This window comes from Erpetoichthys calabaricus, chromosome 14, assembly GCF_900747795.2.
Source record: "Erpetoichthys calabaricus chromosome 14, fErpCal1.3, whole genome shotgun sequence".
NCBI lineage: Eukaryota > Metazoa > Chordata > Cladistia > Polypteriformes > Polypteridae > Erpetoichthys > Erpetoichthys calabaricus.
Window position 1 is genome coordinate 3,579,902 of NC_041407.2, and position 20,474 is coordinate 3,600,375.

General features: G+C 41.8%; 1 protein-coding gene across 1 annotated transcript in view; it reads left to right on the forward strand.

Moving 5' to 3' along the window:
• Nucleotides 1–20,075, forward strand: part of dnah9 (dynein, axonemal, heavy chain 9) — a 257,756-nt gene extending 237,681 nt beyond the window's left edge. Inside the window, 1 exon segment of the mRNA XM_051936263.1 lies at nucleotides 19,090–20,075. Coding sequence (XP_051792223.1) covers nucleotides 19,090–19,317 — 228 coding nt within the window. The 3' untranslated portion in view covers nucleotides 19,318–20,075.
• Nucleotides 20,076–20,474: the final 399 nt, after the last annotated feature.

Below are 20,474 nucleotides of genomic sequence, written 5' to 3' on the forward strand. Positions count from 1 at the left end.
GCATACCAAACAAAGAATTAGACACCACGGAAGCTCAAGGTCCTATTCTTTGCTTCTTTTTAGTAGATTCAAACAGGCTGCCTGCTCATCCTGCCATTGCTGTTTATCATTTGTATTTTATATAAAAATAAAAAAAATCTATTGATGTTGAATTGAAAGTGACATTTTATATTTCTGGCAGCTGGGCTGCTTCTGTTTAATTAACAAATAAGCAAATAGAAGTGAATTTTAAAAGGCTGGGTTTCCAGCTGTGCCTTAATGAAACACAACCCCTGGTGTCAACAGCAATTGTAAGTGAAAGGCAGGTGTCTGTGGAGAGGTACTGTATTCAAGCCCGCACCCCGCTGTTTAGGATGTGAAGGCAGGATTGTGTTGATAGACCGTTTTCTGCGGCGAGGAGGGTCAATGGACCAGTCTCTGAAAAGGAAATTGCAGACTTGCTTCGAAAGGTTGATTGCACCCTTGACAGGAGAGAAATTGTGGTACGTGTTTAAATAAACTGGCTAGTCAATGATCAGGCAAAGAACGAAAAGCATCTTCCAGACGCTGCCGTCGTCAGGTTGAAAGGACTGTGTTGTTTTATCAAATGTCATCTTCCGAAACCGCTAGTTTTTTGTAAGCCTTTCAGGCCTTCTGATTGTAAGAACAGCTCAGTTGTGCACATGACGTCCTGTTTAAAATGTAAATGAATCCGATTTTCGGAAAAGGTGGGGTTGCTGCATTAAACATTCTTAAGTTTTTTTTTTTTTTGTTTTTTGCTGCTGTTCTTTCACTCAGTCCTCCGTTAGTTTATTTTGCTTATGTGCTCCTACACTGGGAGGCTGAGGGACCAGCTGTTACATTTTTTGTGTTGGTTTTCCAGGTGGCCAAGGAAAACATTCAAGTCAAAAAAAAATGCACTTGTTGATGCACATGTGAACTGCTGTAACGTAACACACAGTAGAGCATCAAACGCCAAGTGCCTCGATTCATGTGAAGTTATGTATCTGAAATTGACTCTGCTATCCTGTCTAAACAGCGTTGGCTTTACTATCTGAAAGCTTAGGTGTTCCTGTCTGCTTTATTGTTAGAGTTTTGGGGTGACCTTATTCTAAAAAGTAGATTTGTTTATTCTCGTGCTCAGGTTCGTTATTGGGCAGACCCACACCTACTGTATGTGCTCCAACTCAACTCTTGCCCTCCAATCGCTGTACCCACCTTGTATGGGAAGGAGTCTGCTTTGTCATGGGAAGGATCTGATGGTGACCTTGTCCTTGCCTTAAGACTTTTCTGTGTAGTCCCAAGTACCCCCAGCCTTTGACTCTTGCTCTATTAAGTCCCATTTTCTAGCCTGTTGTAGATGTGTAACCGCATTCTGGAAGCTCCACTTGTGGTCATCGATGAACTTGTTGGTGAAAACACTTTTCCCTTATCTCTAGGACCCCAGACTGTTTAGAAAGAGTTCAAGCCAAAGCAGAAAAGCCAGTTCAAACATTTGTTCACTCGGTATAGAATATAATTTCCTAAACAGCAGAACTTAATGTGCCAAAATGTATTCTGGATAGAATCTAAAAACCCAGTGTGCCTACATCTCAAGTGGCTGTGCTTCTGATCTGATAGATCTTTGATTTGACCAATGGGGTGTCAGGCACCAGCTCTCTTCCTATCTTCTGGGCTCATGTCTCTGGATAAACCCTGTGTATGGACAACCTACAGTATATTCTCAAACCTTCTACCAACTGATGTTCTACTCATGGCAGTGGGCTAGTGGAAAATGTGCTTATTGTCTTGTACGATCTCAGCCTGTGGTTAAATTGTCTCATTAGATGACCCCAAGTTCCTTTTCTTACAGTTTCTGCCTGGTTGCGCAGTCATCAGAGCAAACGAGCAAGTTATAGTTATATATGACCAAAAGTTTTCTCTTAAACCTGGAAGTTTCTTGCTAGTACAGACTGTAACCACTAGGGGCTCCACTGGGCCTCAAACAATTCCAGGTTCAAATAAATGATTTTTATGTGACACATACCTTTTCATAAGAACACCACAAAAAAAATATTCATCCTTCCTCCTCCAAGAAAGCATTGCCTACTGCCTCCTGACTCTGACTCAATTCAAATGTGGTAGAGGGCTTTCTTTTAAACTAGACCCAGGAACTGCTTTAGGTCTCCTGTCCAGGTTGTCCAGAGCATTTCTAGGTTATGCAGATGCCACAGCAGCACCATCTGGAAGTATTCAAAGACCCCAGCAGGGCTGTGTTTCCAGACTTCAACTCCCATGCCACCCTGCGGTTGTCTTAATCTGGTCCAGCCTTAAGGAACGCTGCCACCGGTCGTGTGGAGGAATGAACTGCACCCAGTAAGCCCGTTCCCCCCAGCCCATCCATTGGAAGGATTCACACCTGGCCAGGATTCCTGTCTTTCCTTCCTGGTACCTACAAGACTTTATCACTACAACAATACCAGTAAAATAGCCTGTTATAATGAAAGCAGATACATCAAACATTTGCTCAGAGTTCAAAATTTCACACTCATTACAGCGGCACAGCCCTCGTCCTCAATGCTCTTGCATCTGGAGCTACACTCAGACTTTACCCAGAGTTGACTGCAGCTCTGTTTCCCTGTTAGGACACATCCCCCCCCTATTTTCTAGACCCCTGGTGACAAGACAGAGCAACAAAACCAGCAATGGAGCAGAATTCAACTTTTTATTTACTTGTTATAATCTTCAAAATTACTTAACATGCCTGAAGGAAAAGCAAAGCAAAAGAGCGTGACAATCGCAACATACAGCCTGGACGTTGAGCAGATGTCACAAATGGTGCTGACCAAAGCAGTGGCTCTCAGCAATTGTGTTTTTGCTGTTTGGTGGCTCACGCCATGCATCTTCTGCTTCTCCTTCTTCCCTCTTCTTCCTTTTACTTGAAGCTGCTACCTGTTTAATGGTTGTTGGGGCATATGGTGAACACCTCTAAGTCCTAATGTCTGCCCAGTGCCATTTTGACAGACTATATTAGCACAAACTCATCCTGAAAGGTATCTAATTAGTCAAGATTCACCATGCATGCTGGCATCCAATAAATCATGAGTCTCACTTGCTAGCATTTGCATTATCGGGCTACGAGCCCTCAAAGCCTAGAAAATGAACCTTTTGTGAGCCATACAGTAGTAAAGATACAAAGTGAAAAAACAAAACCTCCCAGTCTTACAATTCTTAACATGAATTGTATAATACCCTTGACATGTTAACATATGTGATATGATCTATATATATATAATTCACTAAGCCGACAGAACAAGCAAGACAACCATGGGATACGCATGACATAGCCACGCCCGCCAACTCACAGAGACCCGCCCACCAACGCTAAGACCATGGGATACGACGACAACTCACAGAGCCACGGCAGTCCATGGCAAGCAAGACTCACGCAAGACAGAGCCCCGCCCACCAACAATTTGAGCGAAAGCATTTGCCAAGAATGTTTTCATTAATCAAGAACGAAAGTCGGAGGTTTGAAGACAGTCGCATGCCGTCGTAGTTCCGACCATAAACCATGCCGACTGGCGATCTGGCAGCGTCATTCCCATGACCCGCCGGGCAGCCAACCGGGTACCAAAGTCTTTGGGTTCCGGGGGGAGTATGGTTGCAAAGCTGAAACTTAAAGGAATTGACGGAAGGGCACCAGCTAAATAGTTACGCAACCCAAGAGCGGTCGGTGTCCAACTTCTTAGAGGGACAAGTGGTTTTCAGCCATGTGAGATTGAGCAATAACAGGTCTGTGATGCCCTTGGATGTCCGGTACTGCACGCACGCTACACTGAATGGATCAACATGTGTCTACCCGGCGTCGACGGGCGTGGGTAAGCCGTTGAGCCCCATTCGTGATGGAGTCCTGGGCTTGCAATTGTTCCCCACGAACGAGGAATTCCCAGTAAGTGCGAGTCATACGCTCGCACTTATTACGTCCCTGCCCTTTGTACACACCCCCCCACCTCGCTCACTACTACCATGGTTGGGTGACTTGGTGGATTATATATACTGTAGAAAAGCAGCCGGAACCACAAAGAACAATGAAAAGTCAATGTGACTCACAGGTGCATGTGGACTGTACAGACGAAAGCGACTCAGGTGAGGAGTTGGGGGCGGGCACATGAGCAGGCAGTGCATACTGAACGATGACTAAGAAATCAGCAGACTAGAATGGCGGGGGGGCCGGGACGAATGGGGCAGAATGGGTGTCCTTCCCCTCTCCCCCCCCGTTCCGCCCTCTGCACCCGAGCGCTGTCCAGCCCCATCTCTCGCTCCGGGAGGAGAAGGTGCGATGGTGGTCCTTCAGTTTTAAGTCACGGACAATCGTATGTTGGTTCGTAGCATGCATTGTTGCAATGTTACTTTTCTTGGTGGTTTATTAAATTACGGATTTTTCAAATGTTCATTTTTTTCCCCTGTGCTTAAAAATCATTTTAAAAAAACGGCATGATTATGCGGCGTATGCTACGCCGCAGGATGGCTAGTAATTTTTATTACCAATGCCAAAATGCTTATATTCCCTATCACTGCCTATCACCTAGAAACCTAAATTCAATTCCTGGCCCAGTTGCTTCCACTGTGGGCTTTCTCTTGATACTCCAGTTTTCCCATAAAGCTGTAATAGGTTAACTGGCTGCTTTCAGCTGACCAGGATGTATGAGTGTGCTATGCAATAATAGACTGATGCCCCATCCAGGAGTGGTGCCTCCCTTGTGCCCAATTCTGTAAGGGGACAATACAGTAATGGAAAAATTGAATTCAGAAAATAAATGGATGGAGGAACATTCATAAGTCCAAAGGAATGAAATGAAAAAAGGTGAAGGAGAGTTAAGGATATTGTTTCCTAGAAAAAGGAGATTATGTTGCTGGGAGCCACTTTAAGTTAAATGGATTTGAGTGTAAAAAACAATAACCTCTAAAATCATAGATGTCTATTTAAAAGAAATATAGGCCTAGGAGCATAAGTGTTTAGAAACAAGGACCTCGACATCTGTAGAGATTGCAAAAGGGGATGATTCAAAGACGGCATGACAGATCTAGCAAAAAGAAACCTGGAACAAAAAAAGAAAACACCTAAGGGACTTGCCTGCAAGAGTAAAGGCTCCGATTCTAAAGGACTGGCACCTAAATTTGAAGAAAAGACGAACAGCATTCCTTTTCAGCTTGCGGTGAACCTCACCTCATCTGCACCTTCTGGCTCCTGGAGTCCGCTGGCAGCTCCGCCTGTCGCAGAACACGTCACTGTCCTCTTTTTATCCTCTAACTCACATTACAGAAAAGTTAATTTATTAACACAAGATTGCATGCTCAAATCCAGTTCGTGGGTAGAGGCTGGGCTTTCCTATCAACTGCAGATGTAAGGTAGGGGGAACCAACCCTGCACAGGTCCACTCATACACACACTCACTAGCACGCTTGCAAAATTAAGACAAAGTCACTTGTCATCTGTCTATACAGCAAGCTGGCCCTCTGCTTTTGTTCGTGTTGTGCATCCCTTCTGAAATATCTAGCCTGCCACACTGTAGTATCGGTGGGCGAGTGCGACTCCAAGTTCATTAGGGATCAATACACCCAGGGTAAGACGGATACCATCTCCTCCTGCAATTATTTGTTATGTTGCCTTTACTTTATTCCCAAATGTCTGACAGAAATTGAAATGAATCTGAAGTAAGTGGTGCTTTATGCAACCACATCTAATTTGTGTGGTTGAGTAGAACTATGGAAACACACGCCTGAACTTCACAGTTCATTATATCAATGAGGATTTTACACTGAAAAGCCGATGATTGCAAACCGCAGGCTTTATTCAAGAAAGGAGATGCAACTGTTCGAGGCTCAAGAACCGCACTGACCTCATGGACCTTGCAGGAGAAGTAGCAGGTTTGCATGATTAGATTATGTGGTGAACAAGGACCACCATGACCATCAATAGATGCGTTTATTTGTGCTTCAATAACCCCATTGTTCACAGAAACCTAACTTCTAAAATGCTGTATAAACCCTTATTACAGTTAGAGAAATCAGGTTATTGGCTTCTGAGAAACCGGATTAACAGACGTAGGTCTCTCTGTGAATAACCTGATTATGTGGCCATGTAAATCCTTAACTAGGGTACTGAAGTCTGTGCATGTCCACCGCACACTGTCAGTCTGTACAGGTATTTACTTTGTATTTGCTCTCGGGAAGTATCATCCACAAAATAAAATATGTCCAGCCAATGACATTATTCCTTCTCCTGGTTGAAGTGATTTGCCATAATGTTTAAGAAATCACTAAATGATGACCTGAAAATGCAGTACTGATATTAGCAACACCGTCTCGTGAGCAGTAGGCTAACATGTTAAAAGTAAAGTGCAGTACAGTATGTACGATTGATTACCTGTTCAAGTAACAAGTATCCTATCATAATACTTATCTTATTGAAGTAAAAATACTGGCGTTGTTGTTAAGCCATGAAGCATGCGTACTTCTCGTATGCCACTCCTCTGTAGGGATCAATCCATGTAGAAAAGAGTGTGCTGCATGCAATTTGGTAACAGAAGCTTATATATAAGGCGGCAATTTAATTCAATATATATGCTTATTTTCAGATTCACAGTGGCCAATGATGACATTTAATTCTCTTTGCACAGTTAAATGATGATTTGTGAAAGAATTCCAGAAGATTGCTTTCCCATGTAAATGTGTATTTTTAAGGTTTAGTCCTTAATTTGTTTTTTCCCCTTAATCCGGTTTTGTGTGTGTGTATGTAAACACACTGAATGACAGAATCATCATTATTATTATTATTAAACAGACTGCAGTACTTTCTCCATTGGCCACACTTAATGATTTCCTTATTGTGTTTACACTCTAACTGTACACTGTGCACACCATTGTGGTTATGCTGTTGCAGTAGTGCCATATCTCATAGAAGTTAGAGATAATTGCTGGATATGTGCAAATACTGCATATGCTTAAAGTAAGTTTAAAAAGTATTTAGAGATGTTGATTTTTTGCTTTGATGGTGCTGTATTTATATTCTTGCGTATTATATAAATGTAATAGTGTGTCACCATCTAAATACTTCTTGAGCCATGCTGTATGTTGTCAAATGTAATGCTTTTACATACCCGCAGCGCTGGTCAAAACATTAGGTGACCTTGGCAACTGCCTAGGATGCCGTCATCTGTGGTACACCATTTGTTAAAGTTGAGAGATGCCCGCTTCGGATGCCAAGTGGGAGCACCTCCTCCTTTCTTTGCTGAACTCTGATGGTAGTGAGATGGCGCGGTTACCAGCTTATGAAAGTTAAAGTTCACACGCTCTGTACACCATGGGGCGCACGCTCATTAAAGTCTGCGGTATGCCGCTTGTGCTGCTGAAGGGCACGTACTCCGAACGCCAAGGGGGGGGGCAACAACACGTCATCAAAGTCTAATAATACTGACTACTCGCTACGGGCAATGAAGGGCAACATCCATCCACCCCACCTAGAGCTCTGAGTGGGTGTCACCTGGCACTGCCACCATGTACAACAGAACTATCAGGTTGTGTTTAAATTAAGTTCTTAATCTTATATGGCTGACAGTTAAGATTTATTATCTGCTTTTGTTTTATATACACATGCCACCTTTGCTTTCTTAATACAGCAGAATCCACATTTACCATTCCCATTGTGGGCTTGCTTCCCGGGTCCTCCCTGTGTGGATAGCGCTTTAAGTACTGAGAAAAGCGCTATATAAATGTAACGAATTATTATATTTAATCTTCCGCCATAGTTTACATTTTTGAATGGTGAGCGATGGTGATGGCAGGTTTCCCAAAAGTAATATTTATTTTAAAAAAAAAAGGAAGTTTTGTGTTGTTATACTTGATAATTATTTGAATATCAGCAAAAGCAGTAACAGATCCTTTGTTAGCAAGTGTGCTATATTTAAAAAAAATAAAAAATGTTACTTTAGACAGTACATTTTTAAACTAATCCAGCATTTACACTGTAATTATTTCACATTAATGATATTCTAAGTGTTTTCCTACTAAATGGAGGTTCTGCTGTACTGTGTCTCTACAGACTCCAGTATATGCAGTTAACAACACAAAATAGCGATTTCATCCTGGTGTTATTAATCAAAATTAATCAATACAATTATAATATCAAGGGCATTACTAGCCAATCTTGTGGTAATCATGCCCACCATTCATGTTTTCTGATTCTGCTGATCAAGTTCATAGCTATGGGAGGCCATTGTCTATCCAGACAACATTAGTTTAGGGTAGGAACCAGTCCACGAATGGGGCGCCATGGCACACATCTACATCAGGGCTTGTTGTGGTGCCAGTGGACCAGAATGCGAGTCGTTGGTCAACAAAGCCTGGAAAACGCAGGGAGGACATGTGGCCTCCACACTAAAGGTACCCCAGTAAGCAGTTCACTGGGTTTCAAAATGGAAGCAGTCTTTATTTTAGTAAATTACAAAAAGTAAATTAATTAAAGGGTTTCTATTTCAGACATTTGCACTTTTGCAGTTTTCAGCAAAATTCTGCCATCTTTCTTAGTTATTTAAAAAAAAAAATGGCCAGATGAAACAGCAAGGTGCAAATTGTTTGCTGCCAGGCGAATGTACTGGACCAAGTCATTGCCTAGCGAGAGCCTTCCCTGAATCCCTAAACTCCACATGACATGACATCGTTGCCATTGCAGAATCCCATAATCCCTGTGAGGTGATAAAATGTTTAGTTGGTTTCTTTTTTTTTCTTCTTCTTCATGAAAACTCTTTTACAAGAGAACGGCCATACGTGGCCAACATCTTCACTGCTGATGCGTATTCAGGCAGGCCGATGGTTAATGTAACAGCCGCCTTCTGCAGTCTAATGTCTGCCCTGAGGTATGTATACCATTATATTATATTTTAAGGACACAATTTAATGTGTTTAATTGCTTTTAAATCAGCAATTTATTAATTAATTTAAGAACCACTGTAGTGTGTTTATAGCTTGAAGAGTTGCTAGTGCCTTAGAAACACTTAATTTATTTTCAAGAATAAGGATTCCTAATGATTAAAGTAAATGAATAGATAGTTATAAAATATTCATAGTATAAAAATGCAGAGTATAAAATGCACAGTGATTGGTGCAGCATGAAAGGATGTACAGTACTGTATCTACAATAAATATGTAAGGCACTGCATGAAACAAGTAGATTTGAAAAGCACTACAGTATATAACAGATTATGATAGACTGATCTGAAACACACTGTACAATGGATAGGTGTGAACAATGCTATTTAATAGCTAGCTAGATATGAAAAGACACAACATAACTCTGATCGATTGGGTATGACTGAACGCAAACATCATTTTACTCTCAACTGAGACTATCACCTTAGAAATTTGTTACATGACGAGTGGTAGGGCCCAGGGAAAAGAGTGGATGGAGGTGACCCATAAAAGTTAAGAATCCTAGCTAGCAAAGGTATTAATAAAGGGTTTGTCCAAATTTGTATCAAACCAAAACACTAATCTATCAATTTAAGTCTTTTGCCAGAAGTACAGTCGAAACTGGAGCATAAACCCTAACCAATAAATCACAATCTCCTTGATTTTATATCCACAAACTCAGACAATGAGAGAGTGCACTGCACCAATACTTTAACCCGCCACGATGATGGCATCAGCGCCACGCTTATCCAGGTGATGTTGCATTGTAATGCTGTACAAAACGCTGCTAAAACATTCCAGCGGCCATGAAAAAACAACATGGCGTCAGAAAAATTTGTAAGTGTCTGAAAACCAAACCTTAGCCTTTCAGAACTGGATTATGTAACCCCAAAAAAAAAACCTACCCTGGGATATAACATAAAACAGAATAAGTTCAAAAATGTACTAATGGACACAGATCATAGCAATATGAGGGGTTTAGAAGAAGGGGAAACTGAATGCTCTGGAAGGATGAGAGAATCAGGCTCAGAATAAAAACACAAAGCCCCGACTGTGTAACAGTCAGTCAGTCAGTCATCCAACCCGCTATATCCTAACACAGGGTCACGGGGGGTCTGCTGGAGCCAATCCCAGCCAGCACAGGGCACAAGGCAGGAACAGATCCTGGGCAGGGCGCCAGCCCACCGCAGTTGAATGTAACATCAGAACATTAATGTTGTCTCCACCACCTGATTTGTGCTCAAGTGTTCTTTCGTCTTTGTTGTGCAGGTTATAGTTTTAGGTTGATAGTAAACTTTTGACTTTGGTACCGATGCCAGCTTTTGCACCTCAGTACTGGTAGTAAAATGGTACCCAGCTGGTCTGTCCCCCCTGGCCTGCACCCCCTCGTTACACAGATATTGCCTTAAAGAGCAGAGGTGGGTGTGATCCCACCTTGGAGCTGCTAACGTGCTGAGCAACCTGGGCCTGCACGCAAGAATTTACTTCTAGTCCCAAAAATAGCATAAAGCTGGCATGGCACCAAAATAAAAATGTTGTAGTTCAGCACTTTGTCCAGTACCAGCGTATTAGACCACCATACTGACTCACCACAAGTTGCACCTTCAGATAAAATCACTTGAAGTCCCAGACAGATGACCTTCATTCTAGTAATGATGGAACATTAAAAAGCAATGTATTGTGCCAACGATGACCGAGGGGCATCATATTCAAACGGTGAATACTTATGACATGAATGATTTTGTGTTTTATATCTGTAGTTATTTTAGAACACTTTGCAGAGATCGTTTTTGACATTAAAGGGTCTTTCTTTTTCTGTTGATCAGTGTTGAAAAAGCCAAATTAAACCACCTGGGATTCAATAAAACGTGAAGACTTCTTAGTGGCACCGTAAAAGCAGCAGGTTCATCCTCACCGCTGACCCAGCACAAGTCACTGAACCTGCAAGTGGCTCCCTTGCTGAAAATATGGAAAGAAGTGTGCTGCTGTATTCACTAAGCTGTTTAGGGGATGTTCTTTAAGGAAAGAAAGTGTGTAAAGCATGAAGTCTGTTTGTCGTGTGCTACTGCCGGAATTGAAATCACATTTCAGCAAGTTCCTCTTCAACGTCTGCATTAATTAAGGAAATAAAGCATTTTCCTCAAAAGGCGTTGCAACCTCCCACGTTGCTTTAAGAAAAGCCATGACATGAATGGCATACAAAATGCACTTGACAAGCATACAACATGGGTGTGATTTTACTGTCAAGCACTCAGATCGGAGGCTGCTGATGCTAAAGAGAACATTGCCTTTGTTTCTTTAGTGCTCTGCCTGTTAATCGAAAATATCCAGACAAACGCTTGTAACATTTGTCACGTAGTCTTTAAACGTTGTCTTTCAGTAGTCTGCTATATAAATTGTAGCTCTTCCTGAATGTGGCAGTGATAAGTAGAGCCAATTTATTTAGATCGGGAGTCTCCTGTACAGCCTGTGTGCCTGAGCTGCACAGTTTTATTATACTGAATTTGCTAGATGTGTATATCTTCAGCCAATCAAGTTGAAGAGGGGAGGCAACTCAAATGAATTTCTTTTGTCATATATTGTCACGCTGATGTAGGACTGAGTCGAGTCGTTAGTCAAAGGTAACGAGGGGCTGATGAAGTGACTGGCACTTCAGAGAATGTAGCCGAAGCGCCCCTAAGAGAGCCGAGAACTTGGTGTCTAGCACAAGAAGAAAATGGCTGGGGAGGGGAATAAATAAATAAAATTTTCAGAGCATCTACAGAAAATAATTGATTCAGACTGTGATCAATGCACCCTGCCTCTAGAGCCAAGTCATTTTGAGTAGAGTTGAGAGAATGTAATGTACTCATCAGGTAATTTTTCAACTTTGTGAGAAGCAATTACCTTTTACATTGGACCTGCACCTGCTTCTGTGAATGCAAATGTCTACGTTTTGACTTTTCAATGGACGCAATAATAAATTCAAAAGATGAAGTGCTAAATGTAAGCTGTGGGCCCTTTTTAAGCTCATAGGCGGAGGTGCTTAGAAACAAATGTTTGCTTTGACAAATGAGAGCTTGAGATTGGAATAGAGGGGGGGGGTCGTATTGGAAGGGAGATTCACATTTATCCCATATTGTTGGTCAGACTTCTGCTATCATGAAGTGATTAATGGAATTACAACTTGGCATTAAAAAAACGGATAAGTGTGTACTGATGACAGCTCACTTACAGTACAGTATGGCATCGGTTACCAGGATAGCGCTGCTGAGGGTCATGGCTTAAAACTTGAAATCGAGGGTCATAAAGCAAAGAGAATTTGGGTCTTCAGTGTCGGCTGAATGTTACATCCAAAGGAACATCACAAACCGGTTTTCGGAAACTCGCTAGCGTGGGGGACTGCAGTCCTAACTTTGCATGGACCATTCGTTTGAGATTGCATTTCTTACCTGTTTGAAGTTTTAGAGATTTGCATTACCTGAAGCTCAGAAAAAGGAGCAGGCTGAGAGGCGTGAAACACAAAGATGGCATGGTTAGTTTTCACGTCCAGCTGTAATGGATGTTAGCTCAACTTTCTAGAAAAACACATGACAATTTAAACGGTTGCACTGCTCCATACGTGCATCCATTCAGAGAAGTGCCAAATTCACCCTGGCTGTCTTCATTCCAATGCTCCTTCTTGTGATGCCACCATTATGATGTTTGCCAGCAAAGGTGCCCATTCAGCACCTATGAAAAGCCCTCGGCCTTGTCACATTTCTTTATTATACAATATTGAATCACAGTGGGTTTGATTGGATCTTTTTTCACAATACTCAATTGAAAAAAGACTCCTTAATGACAAAGGGAAAGCAGATGTGTGCAAATGGTCTAAAAAAAAATAAAATAAAACACAAAACATCCACTCCCTGCAAGCTAGTATTTAGTGGATGGCAGCCATGACAGCTCTGTCTCTATCAGCTTTAATAGGCTTCTCTGTTCTTCTTTGCCCCTTCTTTGCTCGGCTCTGTCGGTGTCATGGTGATTGTGAGAGCAGAGCCTTTGTCAATTGGATTGAGATCTGGACTCGGACTCTGCTACTCCAGGACCTCGGATGTTGTTGTTTTGAAGCCATTAATGTGCAGCTTGGGCTTGTTGCCTTCTCCCGAGGTGCAGGTTTCTTGCAGATTCCATCTGGTTTTCTTCCAGGATATTTTGCCACATTAATTGTACCCTTGAGGGCCTTCCAGGCCCTGCTGCAGAAAAGCACCCCCACGGTCAAGCTTCATGGTGAGGATGGTGTGTTTGGGACAATATACAGTGTTCAAACATGGCGTTTAGTCTAATGGACAAAAAGCTCAATTTTGGTCTCCTCAGATCACAGAACCTTCTACCAGCTGACTTCAGAGTCTCCTGTGTCCCTGCTGTCCATTTTTTCCTCATTGCCCCTCTCCTATAAAGCTATGACTGGTGAGACACTGTTGTGGTGTACACCTTCTCCCTGATGTCAGTCAGTGCATTTTGTGACTCCTTCAGTGTTCTCCCACCTCACTCGTCGTCTTCAGTTTGTGCCAAATTCTTTCCATTTCTTCATGATTGATTTAGCGGGATATTGAATAACTTGGAGATGTTCTTGTCACCAATCCCGGACATGTGCTTTTCATGAAGTTGCTTGTTGCTCTCTTTTGCCTTTATTGTAAGGGTCAGGCCGCCATACTGATTCACCACAAGTTGGACCTTCCAGATGCAATCAAATGAATCTCCAGATGTGTGATCTCCATTGAACTAATGGGGGCACTTCTAAAACCAATGGGCAACACCAGTGATGATTTTGGGGTGCCATATACAGGGGGAGAATACTTATGAGATCAATTCTTCAGTGTTTTATTTTTGTAATTCTTTTAGACCACTTTTTAGAGTTCTGTTTTCATATTGACATTAAAGAGTCATTTTCTGATGATTAGTGCCAAAAAAGTCCAATTTAACCCACTGTGTTTTAATGTTGCATAGCAATAAAATGTGAAAATCTCCATGGATTGAATATTTTTATAGGCACCGTAGGTTCCACTTAATGGTGTCCGTTGCTTTTATGTTGACGCCTTTCCTGCTAAGTGTTCTTGAGGAGTCTGCAGGGTACCGCCAAGTGTGAAAGACTGAAGCTGCTGATCTGCCCAGAGGAGTTTTTGGTTTAGAACAGGTAGGGAGAGATTGGGTGGGATGGTCACCTCAAATAGCAGCCGCCCTGTTTGTAGCCTTTTGCTTGTTTTACATAAGACCACCACCTGTTCAAGGCACCTTGAGGCCCCCTGAGATGATGGAATGAAGGCGGGTGTCTCATCTGACCACGAGACCAACTTCATCAAAATCCTATCGTGAAGTATTCAAACAAAGACAACTGATTTAGGAAAATGTATGTCAGGCAGAAGGCCCAATGCAGGCCGGACGGACTTAACCCTTGCAGATTTCTTTTGTTTTTCTTCTCCTGCCTCACTGGAATTTGTTTTGTGTTTTTCTGTCTCCCAAGCCATTTGACCTTATTTTGTTATGTTGTTACTTATTCTTTAATATTATTCCCTAATTGTTGTCATCTTGTAAAGCACTTTGAGCTACATTATTGTGTGAAATGTGCTATATAAGTAAATGCAGCTGCTGCTGCTGTTGTAGAACATAACAGACCTGGAAACGGATTGCTAATCAAGCATATTATTTCCAGTGCTAGAATCAACTTTCTGATGGCTCGTTCGTCGCTCTTAGGCAATTGTAGACTCGACCAGTGCACCTGTCACTGAAATTCACCTTAGCCCTTGTCACTATTGGTTTATCCCCCTCTTTTCTTTTTCTAGGCTCCTGTCCCAGATCATCCTCTTCTTCTATAGCTTTTCTCACTTTCATGTGGAGTCTCACTGTATTTGACCCTCCTCCTCCATGTTGTTCACTTCCTCGACTGACACCCCTTCACACAGACCATCCACTCTTTCTTTATTCCATGTTCTTGATTCTTCTCCCCACATTGCTTTCCTCTCTTCTCATTGCCCGCACCACTTTAACTTTCATTCCTGTATTTTCTTTGAGATTTCCCCAACTTTAACTGTATCTCTGATTCTGTCATTCACAAACTTGTTGAGCTTTTTTTACTCCACTTGTTCATCTCATCATCCTCATTTCTGTAAGCATTCAGTTTCCTTTCATGCACCTTTTCAACTACCCAGGCTTCTAGTCCCCATCCCAAACCATAGAGCCAATATTATTACCATAACATAGCCCACCTAAGCCAAGCCTTCACTTTCCTGAATAGTACCAGCACTCTGAGAGGTGGCTAGCATCGTGTACACCCATCTGCACTGCAGGGAGTGGAGTTGGCTGGACCTCTGTGTGCCATCTGCTTTTGTATTTCTCAATCCAGGTGCAATGACAGCACCTATAGTTTGTTCTACAAGTTAACGTGAAGTAGACTACATTAAGAAAGCACTTGACCCGTGTAAATCAGCGCTTTGGGATGCCCACAACGCCTCCATGTTGCATTCATGAGTACAAGGAACTGTCGCTTCCCAGATCATCAGACTCTTCCTTCATTAAAGTTTCATAGAAGCATTTCTGAAAGTGCATTTTCCCTCTTTTGCAGTCTTGGAGAAAATGGGAAAGGTTCTTGAGATGCATGGTATTATCGTCATGCCAATTGGCAATTAAATTAAACCTACTTTAAATAAGGCTTTAATATAGTTAGACATAATCTAATCGCCAACGATGAATGATTTTCTGTAGGGCTAATGAGATAACATCGATCTTTCTGGGATAGATTAAATTGTATGGATTTCTATGAAATTACGGTTTAGTTTTGCTTGATGCTAATTGGTCAATCCAAAAGTGACATTTTTCATATTTTTTCCCCCTGATAAAAATAACTGGTGCACATATAAATCACTTGAAATGTTAGTGAGTACATAAAAAGATCACATGTTGAGAAAAGAAGAAATGAAAAAACTGACCGTAAAAGAAACCTGTGGTGTGAACCTCTGGCAACAGTAGAACTCTGATGGTGGTAGAAAGAAAATGTGGGGCTGTTCTGAAGTTTAAGTGTGGAAATTGAAAGAGAAATCATCAGTGTCCTCAAACAAGGCCGTCTGTGGTGTGTGTTTGAGTACGGGTGATGTACATGTCCACGAAGGATGACTCCCAGTTATCGATAATTCAGATAATACTGTCTGCTTTGAATTCTTAAGTTTAAGTCCACAGATTGGCTTTTTAAATGCCCCACTTCTAAGCACATGCTGTATGTTCTTCCCCTTTCTTTCCAAAAAAATGTTGAAGCTCCTCACTGTGCATAATGATTCGTCTAATCAAACGTCATGTGCACATTGCATCCCTGAAAAATGTCGCTGCTCCCATGAGCAGTGAGTTTTGTCTTTTGAAATGTGTAGGCCATGAGCTGGCAGCCTGTCCTGCCTCCTTTTACCACTAAATTTTAACCCATGCTTGATTGGTCTGCTAGAATGGCCACCTGCATGCCGTGTCCTTTCAAATGCAGTGCTATTAATGTTCATGCCATCCATCCTGCCCCTTTTAAGTATAAAATGTTGGCAACGGATACTCCCACCGACTGATTGTTATGGATATCAGAAGTGAAACAGCTGTATGGTGAGCTTTACAAATGGGGAGAGCCAAAAAGGAGACGGCAAAAAGCAGGCTGGGGTCAAACACTGAGATAACAAGAATCTGAGCATCAAAACCAAAATCGTGATCCAAGAAAATAGTCACAAAGCCTAATCCCTGGCCTAATGTCCTTTCCCTGACTCGCTAGAGCAAATGCAAAAAATTAATTGAAAAAAATTGCTTTGAATCCTAAGCTAGGATACACAAGGCTGTGCGTGCAGATTTAAATATCGTCAGTGTCGTGACAAATCACACAGCGCACAGTGCCTGAAGTGGGCATGCATAAGTGGCGTTGCCCTATGCGTAGGACTGATGTATTCACTTGAAGAGCGCGGAGCACAAAGTAGTGGCATCAAACACAGTGACACGCTGTCATTCCACTGGCCTGCTTGAATGGCCACCTGCAACAACTGAAGAAAGTTGTTTTGAGCGCCGATACCATTGATAGTTAATTGAAGAGTGGGGGAGTGCCGTGATTTTTGGTCATTGGGGCTGCTCAAATATTGTGTGATGCCAGCTGAAAACATTGTCAATATGTACCTAGCACTGCCTAGAATGCAGAAGCTCCATACTGGTGAAGTACTGCAAACTGTGCCACTGTCAGCAACCATGGCAAAACTAAAAACAGAACACTGGTTAGGCACCATTTTGTTAAAATATATATATATATATATATATATATATATATATATATATATATATATATATTACGACCCAAAGTGTGTTCTTCACACCGATTAGCCATATGCACACTCATGTTAAGAACTTATGTTCAATTTATTGATTTACTGTCAGGGGTTAGTATTACCTTATTAATAATTAAACACCAGGGCTGAAGTCCTGTCTCATATTTGAATTCTTCACCTTGCGGGATGTGCAGATGCATTAGTTGCTCAGATCACCCACCAGCCAGAATGCCAGATTTGCTGTTACTTTTGGGGTCATGTCATCCCTGTTACTTGGCATAAATAAACTAGCAGGAGCAGAACTGAGTGCACGGGGCAGTTTAGAGTCCGGACCGCCAAGGGCTAGAAGCTGTCGCCAACTGTTTCAAGTTTTGCATTAAGGCTTTGATTTAGCGACTGAACTTTTTGACTACGACTTTGTCTTGCACTCTCCTTTAGACAAAGGTTAAGACTGATGTGTATAGTTTTCAGCTTTAGACATTGTTGGCTTTGTATCTTTCTTCTGATTTGTCTTTAATTGGCCATGTGGTCTGCCTTTATTCCATCTAACCTTGTGATGCAGGAGGAAAACCCAGAGAGGAGCCCGCACAGAAACCTGCCGAGTATATTAATTGCACCCAAGCAGGCTGTGATTTGAACCTCGCCAGCCATGTTGCTGCCATGCTGACGTACATTATCTTGTTAAAGCATTGAAAGTTTAGTAATTAGAGAACTATGAATGCCATCCCTGCATAGAAGGTGCATGTTCTCCCCCGTGTCTGCATGGACTTCTTCCCTCACAGACATGCAGGTTAGGTGAATTGGCAACACTATATTGGCCCTTGTGTGTTCGCCCTGTGATGCACTGGCTCCCTATACGGGGTTTGTTTCTGCCTTGCACCCTATGCTAGCTGAGAGAGGCTCCAGCACTCCCCACCCTGCGACCTTGGTCTGGATTAAGTGGGTTACAAAATGACATGACATGACTATGATTGTCTTCAGATTGGAGAAGAGAAAATAGACAATCCCTTTCACTCGGTCAATTTGTTATCCAGTCCACCACAATCTCTGACAAATTATCGCCAAGGTCCAACATGGGGTCGGTCATTTGCAGAAATTTTATATTAGAACAATTTTGACGAGTAGGACATTCAACTCTGCAAGCTTGTCAGTCCTGTTGCTTTCATTTCTCCAAAATGACAGTGAGGTTTTGAAGGTCCCTGAAGTCCTTCTGCTGCCCACCACTCATCCCACATGTCTGTGCTTCTTCTTTTGTGTGTGACTAGCTATGTATTTCTAAGTCTCACAGCTTTGCTAAGACAGATGGGCAGATATTTGTGATTCCAGTGCATGCATATATGCACAACGATTAGGAATTTTACTTCAGAGAATTTAAGCCTCCATTTCTATGTAAATCTGGTATTTTTTCCTTTCATTTTTCATATTTTTTTAAATCGGCTGAAGAAGCAGGCCATGTGCCTCATATTTTCCTCGAAGCCACAGTAGCTGTTACCATTTTTTGATCCCAGTCCTTGCAGCAACAGCCATCTCCCAAAAGCTTTCTGAGCTTCTGCTTCGACTGGTTGGTCTTGGGGTTAAAATTTCCTGGAAGTTAATGCAGCGCTGCGCACATTAAAACTGTGTGGCATGTCTGCTTCAGCTGTCAAAACAATTTATTCCATCCTTTCAATTCCTTTGTAGACACTTGTAGCTGGTCACCACGAGATTTGGGGTTTTCATACCGCCTGTCAACATCCCTTTAATGCTTTCTAAAGTGCTCTGACCTGTTTGCATTTTCACATTTTGCAGCGATCAGGCAGGAAATGTACACACTTCATGAACTACACTAATATATGATTTTTTTTCTCCCATGTGAATTTTACAGACTGGGATAATAGCAGATGCAAGACTGAAGGAGCTGACACCTGCCATGCCAGTCATTTTCATCAAAGCAATCCCAGTGGATAAGCAAGAAACCCGCAGTGTGTATCCCTGTCCAGTATATAAAACGTGCCAAAGAGGACCCACGTATGTCTGGACCTTCAACCTGAAGACGAAGGACAATCCATCAAAATGGGTGTTGGCAGGAGTCGCGCTGCTCTTACAGGTTTAATACTGAATGTGCCAAGGCGTTTGGATTGTTAATGCGAACCAGCTGCTACTGAAATGAGCAGCACGCCACAAAAACTCTTCCAGAAGAAGAGTTGTGTTACTTTGTTAATGCAATTGGACGACAAAAGGATTTGCGACATATCACTGAAATGATTTTAAAGGGTCCATTCAAGAAAGTTTAATATACAATATAAATGTTTTAATCAAGAATTTGAATGAGCAAAGCTTGAGCTGTTTCAGATATAAGTAATATTTAAAACAGGTAAGCACAGGTCTCCCGGGACTGATTCATGGTCACTTCTGTACATGAATTCCTGGGTGACCTTCAGAAAATACATTTCTAGCTGTTTATTTTAATGATCTTTAGTATTTTGAGGCTGACGTTTTTTACACATACCCACCATAACAACGAAGGGGAAAAAGAAAATAAAAATTACAGTCTGACAGATTTTTGAGTTTGGAGACCATGACTATGCTGCAAACTCGTGAGTTCTGTTTCTACCAGTCAAGGTTTCCATTTTGTGCAATGTGTTTGCTCAGCGAATGAATGACATCTAACAACTGTGGGCGACTGTTTATTTATTATTATTTATGATAAGTTTGTTGAAAGTAAGAGAGTCTGGTGTAGGATTGCAACAAGTCGCTGGTTCTTCTGAACCCCTCGCTAATCCAGCCTTTTACGCACACAGGAGTGTAGATGGACACAAGTGATGCAGACCATAATGCACTTTATCTCATCATTTTATACATAAATAAATATCAAATATTTTCCGGTTATGTTGGAGTGTCTGTCTGCTTATTAGTCTTCATTTTTAATTTGTTTTTCTTTTTGGGTCTCTTGATTCTGAATTTTTTAAAAGTAGCAAAGCAGGCAACAATATGCATTTGTTAACACGATGGTTGACTTGTGTTCTCCCAACATGGTATTTAGGCCTTGAGGAAGGTCATCTGGCATCCATACTTCCTTTCCTGCTGTGAACATTACTTGTATGCTATTAATAATTCTTTGGGACTGCAAAAAAAAAAAAAACAGAAAATGTGTCAGGGTTAGGAATGTGAACAGAATCTTTAAAAGCTTTTTTGTACAAGGGTGACCTGGTGCTTAGCAATGTGGGCTCACGGCTCTAGAGCCCTTGGCTCAGATCTCGGCTAAGTTGC